We start from the raw sequence: 24,428 nt of genomic DNA on the forward strand, positions 1-24,428 counted from the left end.
ACATTACTTTTTGCAGATTTTCAGTGCGTGTGTTTCAGAATTAAAAACATATCTTCTTCAGCAAGTATATTCTCCTTTATAAGAAAAATACATCATCCAATTTTTCTTTCCTCCATACTTGATAATAGAATAGCATGTCCTATAAGAGATATCTTCTTGATCATACCTCTTATCATTGTAAAATCTGTTTGGAACCAAAATGGACAGAAACAAAAAATAATTTTAAGATTCATTGGCATTTCTGTAAATGCTCCAGAGATTATCTTTAGAGATATTCTGCAGTGATATTTACATTTTTTAAATTTTTTTCTGAAATGTTATTGCAGGACTTCATAAAAGAACACTCTTCAGAACATACTAGGACTATGCGTCATATTATGCATAATGTAGAAAATTGCCAAGCTTTTATAGAATATGTTTATCATTTCTTAATGTGATTTATTTGCCTCGTGTTTAGACTACTGCATGGTAAAGTTTATTTTGTGCATATACTTTTTATTTTACTAATATATTACAAGCCATATCTCAATGACCCCTGTACATTTTTCATGCTGTCTTACTCCCAATGGCCTCTGTGCATGTAAGTAACCTGTCAAGTGACAATGCCTCTTTATTTGCTTCTTACTGTTTCCTTTCAAGAACTCCTTTTCTCTATTAGCTAGTAACAGGAGCATTACAAGTTCAGTCTTTAAATGTATCCCGTATTCCTCATATCTTGTGTATATTTCAAAAATATTCATTTTCTTTTGTGCTTGAAAACCCCACAATCATTAGGTAACTCCATGTAGACTGAGACATATCTTCATGCTACTAATTTGTGATGAATTTGCATTAATATGTACCATTTATGTTGTTTGCTCCTGTTGTTTGTATCTAACATAACATGGTTTTGTTCAAGAAGAAAATAAAGGATTAATTTTTTTTTATGGGAGAAGACACCTTTCCCAGTAGATAGTTAGAATGGTAAAACTAGGATGGTTAGAATGCTAACAGTGTTTAACACGTTGTAGATCTTTATATCTTTCTGCTATGAAATGAATGTAGTTAATTTAGTGCGAAGTTGCAAAAATGAAGAATTCCATATTTGTAGTTTGTGGAAAGGAAGAAAAATATGACTAACTTCTTGTTTGTTCTATCTTGTAATATTTGGGGAAAGGTTGAAAGAGGTTTTTCTTCATCATGAAGTGCAAAATGCTTCAAAGGAACTAAGTTTTCAAATGCATATCTTTTCAAGTCCTTAAAGAGTCAAGTATGTCAATTGACTAATTTGTAGTTCGACTAAATTAAAGTAATTGTGTTTTTTTCTGGGGTAGAAACAGTGCCATTGAATTTAGCATCTGCCCTATAAAAAGAAATGTATTAAGTAAACCCTTTGTTGCTTTGACTTTAGTACAAAACACGTGCTTTCTGGTAGGCTCTACAGTCAGAATGTCTCCAGACCTTGGAAGTTGGTGACAACTGGAGCAAGCAAATACAGTCTCCTACCCCTGCCTACTTACCGTAGGGGTTTTGGACCATGAGGAGAAGTTGAGGAACATATCCAGATTTTTGCTTAAAAATTTAAATTTAAAAAAAAAAAAAAAGATGGACAGGATGTAGTTCAAGTGAATATACCGCCTTGGGACTTGGAAATACTCAAAAATGTTATACTCAAGATGCAGTCTCTCTCTTCTGTTTACAGTGCATTCAAGTACAGAACTGTAAACTCTTGCAAGTTATTCTATTCCTAACTTCTGATTGCTCTAATCTTTAAAAATACAATCAACTGCCTCCTGGCTTTCTTCTTTTTTTTTTTTTTTTTTTTTTTTTTTTAATCAAAATTCTGCAAAAACAACCACAGATCTTGTTGGGCAAAGTAAGAAGTTGTTTTTATGAACAAAACTTGATTTGTCAATCATTACATATCTTGGCAATTCACAATAGGTTGATGGGCATGACGGTGTTCATTCGCTGCAGTTGAAATCATTTCTGAAATAATACTTTTACAATTTTTCCCTAAATATGGTGGAGGTTCTTTTATGTAATGTCATCACTTTTTGTTAAACTTTTTTGTTCTATCAAAAGTGTTAAAAGCATGTCAATTCAACTAGCACCTGTGTTCAAAGAGAACTCTAATTACAAATAATGTGGTAGTTGTTTTGAAGAAGAAATAGCACAAAGAATTAACCCTTAAAAATCATGATTACTCAAAGATCTTGTTAAACATGAATATGAAAGTATCCCTATCTTCAGTGTAAATAGATGTTCTCATAGTGCATTCATGTTGGTCACTGTCTACAGATTTTCTTTAGTAGTGCTACTTCTTAGGAATGCAAGTGTGAATAGCATGCCATTTTAGCTGATTTTTGTGGTCTGCTGAATACTGCATGAAAGGACATGCAAATTTTCCTGAGCATTTCAGTAGCTGTGTTATTGCTTTTTAACAGTTTTCTTAATGGACACTTTTCTTAAAATTACATAATGAAATGGTTTTATTTTCCATAACATATTGCTTTGTATTGTGAATCTAACACTTGCTAAAATGTCAATTTGTAGCACAATTAATTATCATCCTTAATATGCCTTTTTTTCTTATCCCTCTGGGGGTTTCTTTTGTGTTTTAGTGTTTGATCAATTAGATCTCGTCACATATGAAGAAGTAGTAAAACTGCCAGCATTCAAAAGGAAAACACTAGTCTTACTAGGTAATTTTGAGTTATTATTCCGAACATAACAGCATGATTTTTAACCCCTTGTGGTGGAAAACTAATAAATGATTTTTGTGTTGTGGATCAGGTGCACATGGTGTTGGAAGACGACACATAAAAAACACACTCATCACAAAACACCCGGACAGATTTGCTTACCCCATTCCTCGTAAGTAGCAATGTTCGATGTAGTGCAAAATTGTATGTAGCGTCCTTGACTGCAGTCCCATTGTAGTAATACACATTTTCAGTTTTACTGAGATGAACCTTCTATTAAGGAAGAGTGAGTTGTGAAAGGACTGGGGATATTTCTTGTTTTCTTTTTTCAGAGGAAAGTGTGTAGTAAGTAACACTATTTCTGTACTGAATGTTTCTTAATATTCACAGAATTTATTAAGAAAGAAGACAAAAACATTGTTCATTTTCCTGTGTTAATTTAACATTTACAGTTGAGTTAATACTGAAACAGCCATGAGGCTAAAAACTGTGTGTAATTCCAATGAGAAGGAAGATAAACGAGATTTAGAGGAAAGCTTTAAGGTGTACCTTATCTAAGTGTCTTAAATTAATTTTCACAGCCTAGCATTGAGTGCTGTTATTATATTAAAATAACTCCCAAGTTCCCAGAGATGACAATAAGAAAATACGGTTAACTTCACAGCTCGCCAAATGGGTTGTTACCAAGAGCACAGGGGCATTTTTCCTTCACAGCAGTCTCAGCCAGTCCCACGGCAGGAACTGTATATTCTACTACATTATTTGTTGGAGATGCAGCCTTTTTTCCTCAAGCCTAGGCATTCTAAAACAAGCCCATCCAGCAGCTAAATCTGCCCACTCTTGTTTCAGGCTGACTTCAGAAACTATAGGAAATCAGGAAATGTGTATTCCATTACAAAGATCTAAAGCAAAGAGTAATAAATGTTTTACAATTTACCTTTCACCCGGGCTCTCTCAAGTACTATGCGTATCGGTCTGGGGAGGCAGAAGCTGAAATACTTGCTTTGTCTTCAAATTCATTTATAAAATGGACTCACATATGCTATGAAGGCCATAGCTTGGATTACCTGCATTAGGTTCCTACTCTGTGGAAGCATTTAAATTGTTTCACTGATTATATAAGAACACTGAAGAAACTAGCTGCAAATCAGGGTACAGTCAGCATCATTCTAATGTTTAGATAACTGTTCTAGACATCATTTAACCTTCAGCCCCACTTCAGAAGAGCCGTCATCTGTGTTAGCTCCTGTGTCATACTTGATGGGACTGAATGGATGCATCAAGTTTAAGGCACATTTAGGATATTTAATATAGTACTTTATGCTTGTGTTTAGGGACCTAAATTAATCCTTTATTTTATTAAATAAATCATGTAAAACACATCACACACTTTAAGTATTATGGGGACCTCACCTGCATTTCAGATGTCTGTGGGTAATTGAATTCATTCTCTTCAACTCTCAGGGACAGATTTTTACTGCATTTTCTTCATTCTTTTGAAAAATCGTGGTAAGGGTAGGTAACTCCTGAGGTGGGCTGTAAGTTGTATGTAGTATTTAGCAGCATGTATTACGGAAAAATTATCTAGCTACTGAAAACTTGATCTTAAAGGTCAAAAAGTCATTTCACACGCTGGTGGTTTAAGGATTAGTAGGCCATACATCTCTTACCACATAGGTTTGAAGAAGCAATATATTTGAAAAGTCAGTCGTTGTTTAGATAGCTTTTATCTGTCTTGACCACAAGTAGTTAGGCCTTCACGTGCTTTTTATACTTTCACACTCTGAAGAAAACCACATAAAAAAAGTGTTTTAAAAAAATGTTTTAACAAATGTAGACAATTGAAGAAGAAAATAGGAGAGCATGTAAGTTCTAGTAGACCTATGACAGCAGTAAGTAGAATAGTGACATTATAGGTTTTGTATAGTCCATTTGTCTTGAATTCCTTAAAATAAATCTAATCTATAATACTGATTTTCAACTTCAGAAAAAACTACTAGTAAAATAAATTGTTAAGTAATCCTCAGAATAGTAATAGACATGTTTAAAAATGAAAAACGAATTCAATCTTTTTAATACTTGGAAATTATGATAAGGTTGGATCATATGAGATTAGATTGCAAAGAGATGTGGTGTTTCAGATGTAGTATTACCAACATAAACATGAGTGGAAAACTGAAAGTAAATCAGTTTGTCAGAGAATATTAGAAGTAGAGATAAGTGAATGTAAGTGTGCCCGTGGGGAAAAGAGAAGCAGATGGCCTACAGAATCACAGAATGGTTGAGGTCCCTATATGTGGAGGTCATGTGTTTCAACCCCTGCTCCAGCAGGGACATCCAGAGCAAGGTGCCCAGGCCCACGTCCAGACAGACCTCCAAGGAAGAGACTCCACAAACTTTCTGGGCAAGCCGTGCCAGTGCTTCGTCACCTACACTGTAATTAAGTGCTTCCCGATGACCAGATGGAGCCTCCCGTGTTCCAGTTTGTTCCTCTTGTACTGGCCCTGGGCACCAGTGGGAAAAAAAAAATGGCTGTGTGTTTTTAACACCTTCCCTTAGATATTTGTACTCACTGATGAGAACCCCCTGAGCCTTCTCTTCTCGTTCCAGCTCTCTGAGCCTTCCCTCCGAGGAGAGATGCTGCAGTCCTGTGGTGACCTTTCACCTCTCTTGTCCTGGGGAAGCCCAGAGGTGGACTCAGCACTCGTGTGGCCCCACCAATGCTCAGTTATAGGAGAGGGTTCACCTCCCTGCATTTGCTGTCGATATTTTGCCTAATGCAATCCAGGATACTGTTAGACTTTTTAGCAGCAGGGGCACATCAATGGTTCATGTTCAACTTTTTCCAGCCTGTTGAGATCCCTCTGGATGGCAGCATGACTGACTGTCCTATCACCCACTCTTCCTAGTTTTGTGTCATATCCCACTTGGTGAGGGTGCACTCTGCCCCATCGTCCAGATCATTAAAGAAACAGGATTGGACCTAGTATTGGCCTCTGGGGTAAAAAGGGGCCCTACAGCCTAGGGGATTTTAAGGGAATGGTTTAGAAACTGTAGGAGCAGTGAGATCAGGCCTATCAATCAAAGATGAAGAACAAACTGTAGAAGAAAAGTTTGTTTGCTCTTGACAGTAACTAATAGAATATTACCTTCTTCACCAAAGAAAGGTTAATTAAAACCTTCTGTTCTTCTTTACTTTTTTTTTTAATCTTTTCCACATCCCTTAGTCCCCTGCTTTCCCCAACACATCCCTCAGCCTTCCACTTTTCCTAGACCTTGTTACTCTGACTCCCCTCAGCTCACACTTCACTGTTCTACATATGAATTAGCAGGCTATATCATTCGGTGAATAAATATTGATAAACCAATCGATATGCCATATGTAAGCCTTTTGCATTTGCTTTTGCAAATATGATCTGCTTTTGCATTAAAAATACATTTTATTTTCAGACACAACCCGACCTCCAAAGAAAGATGAAGAAAATGGAAAAAATTACTACTTTGTATCGCATGACCAAATGATGCAGGATATATCAAACAATGAATATTTGGAATATGGCAGCCATGAGGATGCAATGTATGGGACAAAACTGGAAACAATACGGAAGATCCATGAGCAGGGACTAATTGCAATACTTGATGTAGAACCTCAGGTAACTTATTAGAAGTAGATGAAAGTGGGACTTATCACAAATTCTTCAACATTATATTATTATTTTCATTGACGATTGTATACTAGATAAGACCAGATATGACCAGATCAGTGTCATTATTTTAGAAACTCCTTTCTGTGTTACAGTATTATACTTTTCAAAAGAGGAAAGGACAGAAAATAAGGCTCTCAAGAAACAAAAATTTGTTCGTTCATTATATAAAATCTTCAGTGAAAAAATCGGGTATATTTCCTTTGAAGCATCTGTGTAACGTGACTTCTAATTCACAGTGATGTACTTATATTTTGTTGAGTGGAGCTACATGAATGTGGACAAAAGTGATGTTTATATCATAGATGCAGATCAAAAGAAATGGGAGGAAAGAAATTAAAACTGTGACCAGTGTTAACTATTTATTTTTGTCACTACTTTCTTCTTTGATTCAAAAATTCGTTTAAGACTAGAAACAGCTAAACGATTTAGCACAGTTCACATAGAATGCTGATGTAGTACTGTTCTGAAAAGTTGAATCCTGCACTGAACAGTTTTTGGAGAGCATTTATCGCTAGTTTAAATGGAGCAGCTGTTAAAAGTGAGATCTCTTGATAAAGCTTTTCAACTTGGATTGTTCAGAAGCAGTACAAACCTCAGAAACCATTTTAATCTTGATTAGAATGTATTTACATTTAGTAACAGCCCAACTAATTCACATTTGGTAACAGCTGCTTTTCCTGTGCTTCTGCCAGCAAAGGACAAGCCTCTTTCTTTACCAGCTTCCTCGTGCATCTGCCTCAGCTCCTTTATGCCAACATGTCCATGGATCTATTACTAGCTATTTTAACAACGCTTGCCTGTTTTCCTTTGGTACTCCTAGTTATGTGAGTCTCCATGACATTCATATATGGGGTTCATCTCTTTCATTTTGAAGAGCTTGATGGACATAGGTCACTCTGAAAGTAATGCCTCCTCTTTATTTCCATGGATATTCCAACAGATACAAAGAGCACAATAACACTATTTGATAGAGCAAATTCCCAGCCACAAACCACTTTTATTTTCAACATATTCACCAGCATTAGCTCTGCTTTTTCACCATTGATGAACAAGAGCCTCCACGCCGCGCTTATAAAAATATGTACGGCCATCTGGAACATGGCTTGTCTTTGTTTCACTGTCACCACTGCTGAAATGCATCACCTGCCACTTTGCTGTGCTCAGAGCCACCATTTGGTATCCATAAATGTCCAGCAAGCATCAATGAGTGCCACTGGGTTTTGTCAGACCACCCCTCTGCTGCCATCTGTCTCACAGCAACAGAATGTAACAGAATGTTGCTGGGAATGTTCAGCCTCTACTGCCATCCCTCCAAAATCTGCCTCTGACATTGTGAGCCAACATAATAAAACAGGAGACATTGCTTTCAGAGCAGCCCTCATGTATGGGTTTCAAGCACAGAATCACAGAATCGCTCAGGTTGGAGGAGACCTTAAAGATCATTGAGTCCAACCATGACCCAACCATACTACCCTAACTCTAACAACCCTCCGCTAAATCATGGCCCTGAGCCATCCAAAGGGTTCTTAAACACATCCAGGGATGGTGACTCAACCACCTCCCTGGGGAGCCTATTCCAGTGCTTCACAACCCTTTCTGTAAAGAAGTGTTTCCTGATATCCAACCTAAACTTACCCTGACACAACTTGAGGCCATTTCCCCTCATCCTGTCACCTGTCAGCAGTGAGAAGAGACCAACCCTGCTCTCACTGTAAGCACCTTTCAGATATTGGAAGAGAGCAATAAGGTCTCTCTCAGCCTCCTTTTCCCCAGACTAAATAGTCCCAGTTCCTTCAGTCACTTCTCATAGGGCATATTCTCCAAGCCATTTACAAGCCTTGGTCCCCCATCTTTGGACCTGCTGCAGCACCTCAGTATCCTTTCTGTACTGAGGTGCCCAAAACTGAGCACAGTACTTGAGGTGCGGCCTCACCAGTGCCGAGTACAGGGCAGGATGACTTCCCTAGTCTTGCTCACCACACCATTCCTGATACGAGGCAGGATGCCATTGGCCTTCTTGGCCACCTGGGCACACTGCTGGCTCAGCACCAGCGATTAAAACCTTATTAGGTTGGGAAAAAGGAAGGATTACTTTTTAAAAGAAAGCTGATGACCTTTAGCGTTCTCACTTTCTTGTCCACGTATTTGAGTTGAGCTAAGGTATGTTTAGTTGCTATTCAGTCTGTAGTTTGAAGCAAAGTTTCACTTACGGCAGCTAAGATACAACTAAGCCAAGGTTTTGATAAGAACACTCATCTTTTGCATAGTTCAGGTGCGCAGTGTGGTGTTTACTGCGTTAATGCTATGCTCACTGCTGCTCTCAACTTTTTAAAGACCTGTCATTTTCATTTGCTTCAGAGAATAAATAAATAAATATTGAATACAGCTTGCTTTTCTTCCCTTATTTATGGCATCACTTTATTTTCTTTCTTTCTTTAAACGTGGTGTCAACCATTCCTTTTGAATGTAAACAGAATTCTGCACTCTTTCAGGCTATGGGAAGAACCTCTCTGAGCATGCAAAAGCTTTCATTGTCTTGAAATGTACACATACTTTAATTATAAATGTATTGTTTGAGTACCAAAACACGTAAAATAACACAAAAAGTTAAGTGTCTGCATTACTGAAGTTGTGACTCCAGATTAGTGAAAAACAAATAATTGCTGATATAAGATTTTCTATCTTCTGCTTACGTGACTATTTTGATGTTGACTGTTGGGGAATTCTTCTCAAGATTATTTTCTCTTTTACCCTAGGCGTTGAAGGTCCTGAGAACTGCAGAGTTTGCTCCTTTTGTTGTTTTTATTGCTGCACCTACGATTACCCCAGGCATTAATGAGGTACGGCACCTTACACATTAATGTCTTATCAGAGACAAAATTAAGGATGCAATTCAAAGATGCAGATATGAGTTTCTTTGTCTGTAGCTTAAGAGGTAGAAAGACAGTTGAAGGGCAGCATTATTAAGTCAATTGAGATGTATTCATTATTTAATAACTGATATTTCTAATTCAGAATATGAATTTCAAGTTTAAAGGACCCACTTGATGTATTCTAAATATATATATTCTTTTATTTATTCCCTGCCCTATCCCAAATGTTCATTTCCAGATCCGTGACAAATCATTAGCACAAATTACTCAGTTAACAAGTTACTCAATTCTGAGTTGCAGTGCTAGCACTGGACTACAGCTGGCGTGAACTGCAGAATGGACCTGCAGTGTCATCCCACCTTTATCTTGTAGTATTTTTTTCTGACCAGCAAATATATATCAGAAATAAGCTTCTTAATTTCAAAAATCATTCTCTTAAGAATTGGACATAAGCTTTTACCAAAGGGTTATGTGCTTGTGGAATAATGTTAAGTATTTGTGCAAGTACACATCCTGAATTTCCTACTTAGTTTATGTGGAGTTTCACAGCTGCTACTGATTTCAAAGAGGTTATCGAGCAATTCTGCTTTTATCTGACAACAGGACAGACAATATTTGTACAAATACTTGATCTGCTCGGCCTTTTTAAACTCCATTATTAAGGTATTTAATTAATTGGATTTAAGCATGAATCTGTTCCAAACCTCCTAGATCTTCCTTTATCACACAAAAATAAAGTCAGAAGCTCTGTCTCTACAGCTGTTTTAATAGAAATATAATTACAGTATCACAAATACGAAACTAGCATCACTCTAGAGGCTTGCAGGAAATAAGGAACAAGACAAACATATTTAAATGCAAATAATCATCCTTCAGGGTAAGTGGAGAGCAATAAACACTGGCCTTAAACTGCAGTCTTACTGGCAGCTGAGGCATTCTCCTAGTTCACTGTTGCTGAAGGGAGTGGTTCTCTCTAATTTGCTTCTGGACTGGTACTGCCCATCTGCATTGGCCACAGTGCATATCAGATCCTTTAGTGAGCTACTGTTCACTGCTCTAAATTGGGGTTTTGTCAGTTTGCAAGCAGCTCAAAAAGGCTCTGGCAATCACCAATGCCAGAACAAACAGTGAAAGCATGTAGCCAAGAAAAGAGATGAGAGGGAGAAGAAGGATCTTTTCGCTTCCACAGCAGTGAAATAAATCATTTCACTGTGTCTTGTGGCATTACTTGATGAATGTCACAACTGTATGAACCGTCTCAGGACATGAAAATTAACAGTACTAGTGAGGTGACAGTTGGTCTAACTGCTGATGTTGGCATATGCTATAAATCAATATGATTTTGCAAGAACACTACAAATTTGTATTCTACACAGAATGCCTTTGTGCAAACAAATGGCATAGCATCACTTTAAAAAAATATATTCTTAGGATGTGTAAATCATTGCACTTGTAGTGCTAGACCAGGTATGCTGTAGGATTATGTAATTATCACCTCATTCTATTACTCTGTATTTTAGCTCCCAAATGGTCTTTTGCTGCCTCACTCACTTGCCAGCGCTATTTACCTTTTAGTCTTCTAGCTGTAGGATACAATACAAAGAGATTCGAGGCAGTTAATGTGTCACAGAAAATGTTCTCCATGGCATACTGGGAAGAGGATAGAAATGTACCCTTTATAGTAGTGGTGGGGAAATATAATTTTTTGCCTCAGACACATGAATAGAAGTAAGATACTGCATTGTAAATATTTGCATTCGTGCCCTAAGAGTGTGTCTTCTTTTTTTTAAGTTCTTGTGACTGAAATCACTGTGCACACAGAGATCCTCAGGCATATCAACTGCTTAACTGGGGCCACATTTAAATGGTATCCTAATTTATGAATCAGTTAAACTTAAGGAAAGGGAGGGGGACATGAAATGGTAGTAGCAACAGAATTTACCAAAACACAGCGTCCTATTTTCCACGGTTTTCTCTGCTGAGTGAAGAGAGAGATGCAAGTTATGTCTGTGCATTAGCAGCCTGTGTGGCAGCAAACAAGATTCCAGAGTGTGTTTCATATTTCCCATTCATTCTTACTTTTGGAAAGCTTCATGTGCATACTGAGTATCCCTTTCTGCTTATCCTCTTATCCTGCTTTGTTTATTTACATACGTCTTTTGAGAACACTTCTGTAAATGACTGTCCTTTTTTCCCCTTATGCTTTCTTGAATTTCATCTTTGCTTTTTTTTTTCCATTTTCCTGCACTCGTACTAATTGTACATAGCTGCCAAAATGGTGCAGAAAATTGCCTGTAAGTACCAGCTAGGGGCCGACAAGGTAGTTCCAATTATTTTAGTAGTTTTAGAATGTAGATTTGCTCGTTCACGTTCAACATTACTTTTTGCCATTGGGATAAAAATGTAATACAAAGAAGGCTTTAGATATCTGTGCCGTAATAGCTGTTAGAATTATTTGCTAAGAAGAAACAAGAAAGTAAAGTTTCTATTATTAGAGCTGTTCATCTGAACATCATGGTAAAAATCAAAGACCTGGTCTTAAAGGTAATGATCTTGAGATGCTTTAGCTTGGTATAGGACACATAAAATACCTCAGTAATCAAGGATCACGCAGTGGGAATTAATTAAGAAGCAAAATATTAAGCTTAATTACTGAATGTGGGATTACATTATAAGCAATTCTTCAAAGCACAACACCTATTTGAATCATATAGGAAATCTCAGAGCGTACCCATCTATCTCATCACAAAGAAAATTTAAATCATGTCATTAGTATGGTAAAACAGAGAGAAGAGAGAGCATATCATGGAACGGCTGAGTAGTTCCTCTATCTTCCCATTCAGCAGCAAAGAGGAATTAACAGGCTCCGGTCTTTTTATTTAAATATTCATTGAGCAACGTGTAACTTCTTTCTCCTTTCCAATAGCTAAAATATAAATTTTTCTGAAGAAATTTTTCTCAATTTCTATTGAGATTGAGGAATTTTATTCTCTTTGAACAAGATTGGCAAATTCTTTGTAAGTTGTTCACAGCCATATGAGGAAATACAAGTAATTTGTTAACCTGTGCTTTGACTCATAAAGTGGCTATTGTCAATAACTATTGTCCTGTGTACTTTTAAGGCAAAAGAAAAAAGAAAAAGCCCACAGAGATAGAAGAGGCTGAAAACATCACTGGCAGCCATTATGCATGTGTGAGGGAAGCCATGGATGATAGCCATGTTTCACTCCTTTCTGTCCCAGGTTTGCTGGAGATTGAAATAGGATTAGGAAAGCAGACTGAATGCTAGTGATAGGGAAGAAAAGTATCTTCCAGATAATGAGCACATTGCAACTGGTCCCATATGTAGTACCTGTTACGTGAGAACTGATGGTAGAAGAGGCAGACATTGTGCTCCCTTCTGTGAAAGTAATGAAGTTGTAGCCATTTGTTCGTCTGTCTTCGCCTATCTGAACATTTTGGTAAATATCTTATTCCTTGGCACTATTGAGAGCACACCTGATGGAGATGATTCTTCTTGAGAATATTCTGGGATCTTCACTGTCAAGACTCAATTAAGAAATTTTAAGGAAATTGACAACAGCACACAGGACACACAAAGAACAGCTGATTTTTTTCTACAGAAGTGCTAAGCTTTACTATAGGTGCATGGTACTCCATAAAAGCACCATGCCCTATACAGAAGTGTGTGGGTGAAGTATTTGGCTGACCTTGAGTGAGGTCTTAAGTGATTGTCAAATGGAGGCCACATTCACACCCTATCTGGGGCTGCAGCTTCAGAAAGAAGCAGAACTGTAACTTGGTTCGGAAGGCACCCTCCGGAAGCGGTTGGTTTCATGGTGTTAGGGAAGGAGAACTGTCTCAACACAGGTTATTCCCAGAGGATCTGAAAGCCACCATTTCATAGCAACATGTTGCTGTAGCTACAAATGCTTGGGAAGTTCAAACGAAACACAAACTCACACACACACACAAAAGCAAGGCGTGGAAAGAGTATCTCCTATTAGTGGATACAGTTCCATTCCCAGAATAGTTTCTTGTGAAGCCAGCTATAGACACTCTTTCTTACAGCCTAGAACTGTTTCAGTAAAGTGCATCCCAGTTGACTGAGCAAGTAAGGTGATAATATAGATACTAGTACAGCAGGAATTTATGCTGTACGTACATGGCTTAATCCTATTTTCACTCCAAACATGTGGGGAGGGAAGAATTCATGTGGCTGTTTCAAAGTTCCTAAAAGCAGGAAATGATTCTTTTAATTTTGTAGGGAATTTGCAGGAAGGGAATTCGGGCATATAAAACAATCACTGCAGGACCCTAGAGGAAAGCCTTTTGCAGTCTCTCAGAAATGCAGGCCCAGCTAGCAAACCCACTACGATAGCTTTGCTAGCTACGAAGAATTAGGCATAGCACCTACCGGACTGGCAACAGCTGATCCCATGAGGAATGGAGACAAAGCCAGGGGAAGTGCTGACCCTGTGGTGGCTGACCCTTCTCAAGTGTGAACTGTGGGGTTGGGTCTTCAGTACAACAAGCTAAGAGATGCCAGAAGTGATATAGGAAATACTGAAATAGGAACTGCTGGGCAACATGGAGTGAGAACTTCCTCATCAGCAAATGGTGGTTAAAGAAAGTAAACCCAGAAGGCTGATGTTGAACAGTGAATTGTTACCAAAACTGGGAACAGCTGATATTTGACAAAATACCCTGTCCTGTTTCTTGTGCTCTTACCTGGACATAGGCCACGTAGCTTGAATTTGTGCACTTTGTTTGTTTAACTCATGTATGGTCTTTTTAGCTCCATGTCTGTGCAGCTTTTATTAGCTTTCATCCTTGCCTTTTTAGTTCTAGACTTGTCTTTTGTCTCAAATAACGTCAATAAATGACTTGTGTTTGAATGTCAGCTTCAAGACAGAAACTGTGTAATTTCTTCCTCATAATTTCCAGGAGATTAGGCAGGGTCTCTAGACCACTTTTGCTTTTTTGCCTGCTTTCTTCTCTGTAAGCAACAGCTAGAAAGCTGTCATAGAAGTAAAGGAAACGATCCAACTTACCTCTCCCATTTCCTTTTCTCCTCACTGACTAGGACGAATCTCTTCAGCGCCTGCAAAAGGAGTCTGAAATCTTACAGAGAACATATGCACACTACTTTGACCTAACCATTATCAACAATGAAATCGATGAAACAATCAGGCACCTGGAGGAAGCCATTGAGCTCGTTTGTACAGCGTCGCAGTGGGTGCCGGTCTCCTGGGTCTATTAGGCCGCACGCGAGATCATTTACAAAGCCTGGCGTTACTGGGAACCACCTCATACATGGAAAACCTCTTCGTTATTGACCTTGTGTCAGCAGGTCTTGGCCCCTAGAGACTACCTAGATGTAGTGTGACCTAAATTTATAATTATTGTCATGTCCTAATAGATAGGAGGAGGGGAAAAAAGAAAAATTAAACACTAATTTAAAGAGACAGTATCTTTTTTTTTAATCATTTCTCCTAAAATTTAATAAAGTGTATCTTTAAATGTATGTATTATTCAGTCCTTTGGAATGTTATATTTTTGGAAATCATAGCTTTTTATTTCAAGGGCCCCTAAAAACTGCACAAAATAGATGCTGCTTTCTATAATCTATTTTAATAGTAATAATAATATGATTCTGTTACCTTAACTTGGGGGTGGAACACTACATTCTTTTTAGAGTCTGATTTTGTGGATCAGAATACTTTCCTTTATTTATTTGAAATAATCAGCCTAGTGGTTACGAAACAAATTCATAAATTTTAAAGGCCTTTCTTTGCTTTTTTTTTTTTTTTTGCTTTTTTTTTTTTTTAGGGTAGTATTTTTAAGTACTTTTGTGTAACATCCAGATAATGTGATACTGTCTCTTTGAAGAACTCTGTAAAACTTCTGTTAGGAATTTGCAATTGGGTCTTGACTCTTAATGCATGTGGACAGTCGCAAGCGTTCATGCCGTTGGTGTATCTGTGTTGAAAAAAAAAACTGTAATCTACAGCAAAGTACATTCCGTTCATGGGAAAACGTACCCAAGGGAATAAAGTGAAATATTATTCTGACTAAGTTGTAAACCTATGCACATCCCTTGCATTTTGGGCAACTTTATAAAAAAAAAAGAAAAAAAAAGAAAACTGATTTTTATTAATAATAATCATGTAGTGAAACGTGTTTGTAATTTTGTCTCAATTTAATTTGTTGTAAGGTGGGAGGGGGCAGTTACTGGTTTCACCATTTCAGATCTGTGTTGTCTGAGAGTATTAACGTTTTAATTAAGTTTAAGCAAAGAAATGCTGATTTTTAATATGTATGTAATTGTTTAAAAATGCACACATTTTAAAAGAAAATACTGTGCAATGAAGAAACCAGTTTAGGCATTGCGGTAAACTTGACTATTCCAAAAGACTCATCTAAAACAGCCCTGTAAATTCCTTCAAAATGGTAATTGACGCTACAGTCTGACCAAGTTTTTTTATTTTAAATATACTTCCTTTTATGTGTTCAACAACCGAATGCTTTTGGTCCTTCATTTCATCGCAGGGAGTTCCAAGAACAAATCAGTGCCTCTCGCAGCGAGAAAAGGTTTCTTGAAGTCTGTTCAGTGAAGGCCCTGGCGGAGGAGCACAGAGGCTCTGCTTAGCCTTTCCGAGCACAGCTTAGAGTCAGAGCAGAGCCGAGGAAGAAAAAGTAATTAAATGTGCTGACCTTATGTTTTGTTTCCCTTTTTCCTGCCCTCACCAGCCCAGATGGTTTACGTTCTTCCTGAAAATGCTTAACAGAAGCAAGCGTTACAGCTTCTTTCTAGGTGTCAGAAATGTTCCTTAGCACGGTTTGTGTTAAAAGCTCTGTTGGCTGCGCTGTTTCATAGTATGAAGTTCAGTATTTATGTTAAAATTACACAGTGTTCTCAATGGATTTGTCCTTAAGTTGAACTATGAGCCGTAATTATCTGTAGGCTGTTTCAGCTGTGTGGGACCACGTTTCCTGTAATCAGATTTTTTTCTGTCATCAGAAAATATTCTCTTTATCATCAGGGCAATAATCAGCAAGTGCAAAAGCTGCTCATTTTCTCCTGCCTACTCCTGCGGGTCAGGTGGCCAAATCTATTCTTCTTGTAAGGCTCCAGCTAATCCAGGCAGCGTGTTTCCTTTGTGCAGCCCTCACAGCACAGCTGGGAAACTCCATCCATAGCTTTACTCTGATGCAGAGCTCATTTATGCCATGACTGGATTCACAGTTCCATGCCCTAGTCCCAAAACAAGTACCATAACTACATCCCTTGAATGTACACTGTGTGGAGGACTGGAAGCAAAACAATGAGAAATGGTCTGTGTGGGCCTGGCATAAGGAAGCCAGACAACAAGAGGGAACCAATCAGACTGATAGCAGCTGCTCACCTGTTCTGAATTTAGCCCCTCTAAAAGGGGATGGGTGCAAGCTGTGTTGAGCATAAAAAATCATTTTTCAAGTAGTCTTGTTGTGTCATTTTAGTTCTGGATGCATCCTAGCAGGTGTTCTTGTAGATCAACTGTTGCAGTGGTAGCACTGCACACTGACTCAGCTCATCCAGGTGATGGCTTCATTCATTCTCAACCACTTCTTATCCCAGTAAAGTACAAAGACAAGAAGGTCTACTGAGAGCCACGCGGTGGAGTGTTTCTGATGCTAGAAATACAAACTTACCTGGTAAGCACTGGTATTTGACTTCAGTGACACATTCTTCATCTCAACTGTTTACGACACTAAACAAGTAAGGTAGATGTGATAATTGGGATTCAGCTCACCATAAATGTTTTGACTGCAAACTTTTAGCTCTGGTCATGTGAATTTCTTGAAGATTCTGTATATCCAGCCTGTAAGGAAAGAAAACTCATAAAGCCCCTGAGGGTGCTTCTGCCTTATGTAGATGACATGAGTAGTGATTGAATAGAATTAATATACTTTTCTTCTCCTAAGTGGAGCTACAATTCAGTTAATATTACACTGTAAAAAGACTGCCTTGGAAATCTTTGTGTCTTCAATTCCCACTGTATAGCCTTTTATCAAGAGTCAAAAACTGGAATAACAGAATCATAGAATGGTTTGGGTTGGAAGGGACCTCAAGGATCATGAAGCTCCAACCCTCCTGCCGCATGCAAAACCACCAGCCTCTACTAGACCAGGCTGCCCAGGGCCCCATCCAACCTGGCCTTCAGCACCTCCAGGGATGGGGCATCACAACCTCCCTGGGCTGCCTGTGCCAGCACCTCACCACTCTCATAGTAAAGAACTTCCCCCTGACATCCAACCTAACTCTTCCCTCCTTCAACTTAAAACCATTTCTCCTTGTCCTGCTATTATCTACCCCTGTAAAGAGTTGGCTCTCCTCCTGTTTGCAGGCTCTCTTTAGGTACTGAAAGGCTGCAAAGAGGTCATCCCACAGCCTTCCCTTCTCCAGACTGAACAAGCCCAGCTCCCTCAGCCTGTCTTCGTAGGGGAGGTGCTCCAGCCCTCTGATCATCTTTGTGGCCCTCCTCTGGACCCTCTGTAACAGTTCCCTGTCTCTCTTGTATTGGGGGCCCCAAACCTGGACACAATAAGGCACATCAGTTAGCATTACTGCTTCACCAGAGACTGTGTTCCTTGTAGGAACCTTAGGCAGCAAGAGATTCGCTTACAATACACCCAGGAAAGCCCAGCCACACAGCTCCTGAGCTCCTTGAAGCAGTTTCAGCACAGTTACAGACAGCTTAGAGGAAGCCCACAGTTTGCCCCACCCACATCTCCCAGCCTCCTGCCTAAACCCCATTGGTGCACCTGGGTTATTTGTGTGGTAAATAGAAGACAAAAAGCTGCTATAAATTCAGCAGATAGTTTTGCTCATGTGGGGAAGGCTTATGAAGGCGCAGAACTAATGTTAGAATCTCTTTTTTTCCATCTTCCAACTGGAGAAGGGCCTCCTAGTGTTGTAAATATCACTGCACAGAGTGCCTCTTGGACTCCTCTAAATTTATGCTGCATGTGACCTCAGAAGCAGCCCTGGGATTGGGAAGAAACAAATATTTCTGTTTGCCCCCTTTATACTTTATTGTTGTACAGGAGCTCATAGATTTGTAAAGAAAACTTGATCTTACCAGTATGCTTCCTCATTCTGACTGATGCCTATGATTTCAGGGTCTTAAGTTGGTCCAATAAATGTTCATTAACCTCCGCTTCCCTGGACATAATAGAAGTACCCTAGGTTATTCCATGTCTCAGAGTGGCAAGATTATTGTACTGAAATGGTAACTTAATTTAGATGATCCTGGCCACTGCCATGCAGCTGTTGAAAATCAGAGGGACATTTTTGATCTTACCCGTAAAACTTTATTATTCCATCTTTTTATTTAATTTTGGTTGATAAATATGCAGCACTACCAGGTTCTGAGTGCAAAGATCACTACTTACTTCAGAGACATCACTAGCAAGGTTACCCAGTTGATTTTGAAAGGACAAACAGAAGGTGAGACGTAAGAGCTTAAGCAGCATTGAAGGGGGGTGGATGTTTTGTAACCAGGTACTGGAGCCAGTAGTACAAACTGAATTCAGTATTTCTTCCATTCTTGTCCTTAGCTCTAAGGAAATTATTTCAGAATACCATCACTGAAATGAATATTTGGAAAAATACATAAATAATTAGTTCTTATGTGGGAGATAGATGTATTTAACTGAGACTTCGGTTAATATTCTAGACAGTGAGGAAATTGATCTCATGTAGTTTTACCCTTTTCTTTCTAAGAAAAAATAAAATGGTGCATGTATATGCACAGTCACGTGTTCTGTTGTATGGGAATATTAGAAACAAGCAAAATAAATTGAGCCACATCTCTATGTTCTTATGATTAATACATGACTTGAGCCTGTACCTGTGTTGTGTAAGTTAACTGAGCTGGTAGCAGTTTGCTTTGAAGTATAATTCATCTTGAAGCTGAAACATGAGTCTGTTTTCCTCCATGTCCAGCCATCCAGATGGAGACTTCTCTTCCACTTCTTCACAAAATGGCTGTGGTAGTGGGGCAAGCCTTGAGAAAAGCAGAGGCAGTATGTGGATTGTGCTGAAGGTCACAGTCAAAGAAACAAGGAATGAGCCAACTTTTAAAAGAGACACAGCAGAGCGGGGTCAGCTCAACCCATGCCCAGATCTGCTATTGCAGTAATCCACTGAATGTGTGGAGGAAGTTCACATAGATGCAGAACAGCAGAACTGGGTTATTCTGGAGTTCATCTCTGAGTGAGTGAGAGGACGGAGTGGGTGGTTTCACATTATCAAACTTAATGCATTTCCTAACATCATTCACCTTTGTAATACTTGCTATCCTTATCACAAAAGGCATTTGATGATTAATCTCCATATTAACCAGAGGGAGGTGGGGAGAGTTTGATTAGTAATTTTGTAGAATATATTATATGAAAAAATGGAGATGTTACAGTTTGCAGTAGTGTTGCAGCACATAATACTGAATCCAAAACAGTCCATCCTAGATAGGCAGAAATTAAGGTGTTGTGTTTGTTTGGGTTTTTTTAGTTCCTTTTTAAACTCAGTCCCTTTTCACTAAATTCAATGTCTTAGATGTCTAAACATCTCCTCACTGTGTCTTACACCCATTTGTGTTTACTGGGGTAGATGTAACAAAAAAAAAAAAAAACAGCTCTACCAAAAAGGTTTATGAAGTTGTCCAGTAAGCAAAAGAAGATAAATTCCACTGTCTTGTTTTCTGTTGACTGAAAATTTCCAAAACTTCTTTTCATTTGACATTAGAAAAAAAGATGCATACACATGAGCACTATAATGCATAAAAAACCCATTTGTCTCAAAAGCTCACAAGTTAGCCAGTCATGATGACTGTCCTAAAGTATTTTTCACTTATCAAAACAAGTGTTTCAGTAAAGCCATTAGCGTATTTTCCTGAATGTTGCAAGAGGAGAAGGAAAGAGATCCCAGGAAAATGCCTCGGTTTCTTGGAGTAGCTTGAACAACTGCTCTGCCCACATCTGCCTCCAAATGGTTTCATTGCTGGAGTCAGAGGGCTCTGCTCTGCCCATATTATCGGCTTATGATCTGTGATTTTAAATCTGCAAGACCAGAGGCAGAGTGGAGAAAGCTTTTGATTTCTTCTGTGTGTTACTCAGCTCAGTGCTTTTCGCCTGTCTGTAATTCAGAGTACTCCATCAGTGGGATATTTATTCATCAAAGGCAATGAGGGGACTCTCAGTAATTCCAAGAAGCTTTGACTTTCATTCCGGTTATTCAAATGTTTTCCACATCTTTATCTGGTTTTCATCATTTAAACAATTAGTTTAGAAGAGAGAGATCACTCCCTCTTTGAGGGAGGGATTGAGACAGCAATCAGAGTCTGTCCACCTAGAGTTACACAAACTCTACTCTTGGTTGTGTATGGAAACCAGAAATGTGGAAAGGTTTGTGTTACTGCTCAAAGGGGATTAAATAGGGCTAAATCCAATGGGCTCAGGCATCAGAGCTCAGCGACTGGTGTCTGTTGTCTCCTGAAGAAGAGCCTGGCCTTTTCCAGAATGGACAAATCTCAGTAGCTGCTGCACAGGGAAGTTTGCATTCTATGGGGAATGCTTTGGGGAAAGCCATGAGTCTGAGTGCAGAGTCCCCTTGAGACCCTGGTGGTTTTCATTGGTTGATTTCGCCATAAACACCAGCCTGTTGAAACTTTATATTGGAATCTTCAGTTCAATGTTTAAAATATTTGTTGCATTTGTAAAGCTTTATATGCTTTAGCATAAAATCATGTGAAGTCACACACAGATTAATGGTTTTACTGCTGTTAAGACTTTACAAATGTAACATAACCTGACATTGTTTTGGAAATCTATCTAGTCCAGAGCATTTGGCCAATACAATTTGTTTTAAAGGCCAGCCTGGGAAATCCCCATCCCCCTCTCTAAGCATAACTGTTGAATTCTGCTTGCTCAAGCTATACCATCACCACCAGTACAATATGTCTATATTGCAGTATTGTAATAAGAATATATGATAAAGTTACCTTTCAATAGTTTAATTTTCTATATGTTTTTATATTTTTATAATTATACAACACAATATGCCTGCCAGAGCCTCTCATGCCTGCCAGAGCCTCCCTCAGCCTCTCCTTCTGCCTCCCCAGTATTCCTGTGTCTGCAAGTATGGAGAAGCTTTGCCTGCCCACAGTCCACATCCTTTCAGCTACAGGCATGTTCTGCAGAGTTCCCAGTACCCACCCAGATCTGGAGCAAGCACTTGGCAGATCACAGAATCACAGAATGGTTTGGGTTGGAAGGGACCTCAAAGCCCACCCCGCCCCAACCCCTGCCATGGGCAGGGCTACCTCCCACCAGCTCAGGCTGCCCAGGGCCCCATCCAACCTGGCCTTGAGCACCTCCAGGGATGGGGCACCACAGCTTCTCTGGGCAGCTGTGTCAGCGTCTCACTGCCCTCTGGGGAAAGAATTTCCCCATAACAGCTAACCTAAATCTCCCCTTTGTTAGTTAAAACCACTCCCCCTTGTCCTATCACTGCCAGACTGTGTAAGAAGTCAGTCTCCCTACTGCTTATAAGCTCCTTTTAAGGAACGGAAGGCAGCACTGAGGTCTCCCCAGATCCTTCTCCAGGCTGAACAACTTCAGCTCCCTCAACTTTTCTTCGTAGAAGTGCTCCAGCCCTCTGATCATCTTCATGGCCTCCTCTGGACCTGCTCCAACAGCTCTAAGTCTTCCTTATGCTGGGGGCCTCAGACCCGGATGCAGTACTACAAGTGGGGCCTAATGAGAGCAGAGCAGAGGCAGACAATCCCCACCCTCTCCCAGCTGGCCACCCCTCCTTTGATGCAGCACAGGATGTATCTGGTCTTCTGGTATCTCACCTCCCGTACCTCACCGCCTGGCCTCCTCTGTCCCTTGAGCCACTCAGCTCCTGCAGTGAGCACCCAGGAGGGGCATTAGGCATCAGGTTGTGAGAAGCAGCAGTTCCTGCCCAGATATCACACAGCTGTGCAATGCCTGTATTAACCCAGGAGATGTGTGAACAACAGCCCTCCTGAGACCTCTGCTGCCTCTGGGCTACGGGACAGGTCAGGGCTGTGTCAGGATGAACATCCCAAGGGACCCCACGCAACCGCTGCTTCATGTCGTGGTCTCACACAACCACAGCGCAGTGTGCTGGGGAAGAAATACCCTCCTAATTTTTATTAGACTGGGTATGGGTTAAAAGCTTGACTTTGTTCCAGCTGAAGCCAGATATTCCCCATAGTCATTTTCATAGTATGCAGTCAGGTCTTAGCAGTTGCTGGATGTTCATTTCTTGCTCATCCTTTCAATCAGGGCAGCCGAGTGCTTTTACCAACTCAGAGACTGCTCATGTCCTGGTGCCGGGAAGATGTGGGAGGAGGTAGAAGAGCTGCAGAAATGCAATCTTCAAAATGACCTGTCTGCAGTAAGTAGAACTAATGATAGTAGTCCCGGGATAAGAGCATTTTACAGTGACTTTAACTATAGTGTGGGGCCTATTTACAGAAACACTTAAGTGCTTCTTAAATGCAACTGTTTATTTATTTGGGTGCCACAGATTAAAGAACAGCTCTTCCTGCACCTTTTCACCAGGCCCATAGGGGCATGAGTAGTTCACTCAGTGTGAATCAGAAATTCAACTTCAAGCACAGCCCCACTGCAGCAGTTTAACAGAGGTGCCAGCAGAAGCAGCTTGGAAGGGGAGCAAACAGTTGCAGGAGGCTAAGAGATGGTTTGTGGGCTGCAGAAGGACAGCTTAAGCTGGTCTCAGTCACAGGTCAACTCACCACTCCCTGTCCTGCTCTTAGAAGCTGAATGAGGGCTAAATGAAATTCTCTCTTAATCCAAAAAGCAAGTGGGGTGTCCACACAAAGTAAAGTGCGGGATGAGGAAGTGTAATAAAATGAATGGAAGTTTTTAGGTCTTTTTTAAATGCACTGGGATTCTTTGTGGGGAATATAAGCTTTATGTTTTATATGAAGGCTTTAAATCAATCTTTAGAAGAGAGAGAAATTAAGAGGGGAGTATAATAAAAATCAAAGGATGTGGTGAAGGTCAAAGTGAGAAAAAACTGCAGAAGTAATGAACTTTTTGCATTCAAGGCTGTGACTAACCACAGCGTTCGAGATCAGACAGGCTAACCACGGGGTCAACAAAATCAGGCTTTGGTTACAATCTAGTCTGTTGAGAAGTTTCTGGTATTTGCCATATTTGTACTCATTTTATTTTTGAGATTGCAGTTTAGAAGACCTGTTTTGTTCCGAGTGAAGGACCTATTGAGGCAGGTCTTGTGTATGCTGAGGTTCTCACCCACAGATGATTCTTCACAATGTAAATCTAAAACTCACGCAAGACTTTGTCCAACAGTTGGCTGCTCCATAGTGTCCCTTGATACAGTTTCTTTTAGACCTGACTTTTACATACTGAGATTATTTTGTTATGCTTAAACATTAACAACACACTTTTCTTTAAAATACTACTTGTGATGCTTTTCTTTTTCCTTTAATTCCTTGTCTTTGTTCCATGGATGATATTTTCTATAAAACTCTTATAAAACTCTTCTGGAGGTTTTGGCATTTACACTCACTAGATCCCATGGGTCCCTACCAGATTTGGACAGCAGGCAAGAAGAGAGGAGGGATTTATATTTATATTATTAGTGTTAGTGCAACAAACTCTTGACTCTCTATCTTGACTCTAATAAAGTGGGCATTTAAAAAGATGTGTTTAATGTAACTAGAAAATGTTTTTTTCTTACCCAAACCAGCCCTTCCTATGAAGTTCTCACTAGGGCAGCAGTGACCATGGCAGGCTACTTCCTTACAAGGCTTCATATAATGCAGAGGAGGAATAACAATTTTCTAGAGAAAGCCACTTTATCTCAGTTGATTTAGCTCCTCTTGAGTTTGTGATCACAACAATTATCAAGGGAAAACACCAATTTCAAGATTTAATTTCTTTAAGAGCTAATAGCAAGATGTCATCAAGCCAAGAATTAGCTGAATACTTAACGCACACTTCAAAACTGGCAGTGAGGCTCCATGTCAGCTGGAGGGCATTTTCTGTCATTCTAGCAATAGTTATCATTACAGTGATTCTTCTTGCCCTCAACTTCACGTCTC

The 24,428-nt window shown here is 39.4% G+C and overlaps 1 protein-coding gene and 1 long non-coding RNA gene across 15 annotated transcripts in view; one reads left to right on the forward strand and one right to left on the reverse strand.

Moving 5' to 3' along the window:
- The window catches only part of CASK (calcium/calmodulin dependent serine protein kinase), a 195,396-nt gene extending 179,612 nt beyond the window's left edge, over positions 1-15,784 (forward strand). For 10 of the 14 annotated variants that reach the window (XM_015301649.4, XM_025145956.3, XM_025145958.3 and 7 more), the window contains 5 exons: positions 2,604-2,684; positions 2,776-2,856; positions 6,135-6,337; positions 9,148-9,231; positions 14,351-15,784. In XM_015301649.4, the coding sequence (XP_015157135.1) occupies positions 2,604-2,684; positions 2,776-2,856; positions 6,135-6,337; positions 9,148-9,231; positions 14,351-14,527 (626 nt within the window). In that variant the 3' untranslated portion in view covers positions 14,528-15,784. The remainder of the gene's footprint in view (positions 1-2,603; positions 2,685-2,775; positions 2,857-6,134; positions 6,338-9,147; positions 9,232-14,350) is intronic. The other 4 variants (XM_015301645.4, XM_025145957.3, XM_015301655.4 and 1 more) reach the window with 1 other exon arrangement.
- On the reverse strand, positions 14,734-21,568 carry LOC121109949. Its single transcript, XR_005847091.1, has 2 exons — positions 19,161-21,568; positions 14,734-18,472 (listed from the first exon to the last, which is right to left on the reverse strand). It is a non-coding gene; the product is annotated as an uncharacterized LOC121109949 (long non-coding RNA).
- Positions 21,569-24,428: the final 2,860 nt, after the last annotated feature.

Source organism: Gallus gallus, chromosome 1 (assembly GCF_016699485.2).
Source record: "Gallus gallus isolate bGalGal1 chromosome 1, bGalGal1.mat.broiler.GRCg7b, whole genome shotgun sequence".
NCBI classification, from domain to species: Eukaryota; Metazoa; Chordata; class Aves; order Galliformes; family Phasianidae; genus Gallus; species Gallus gallus.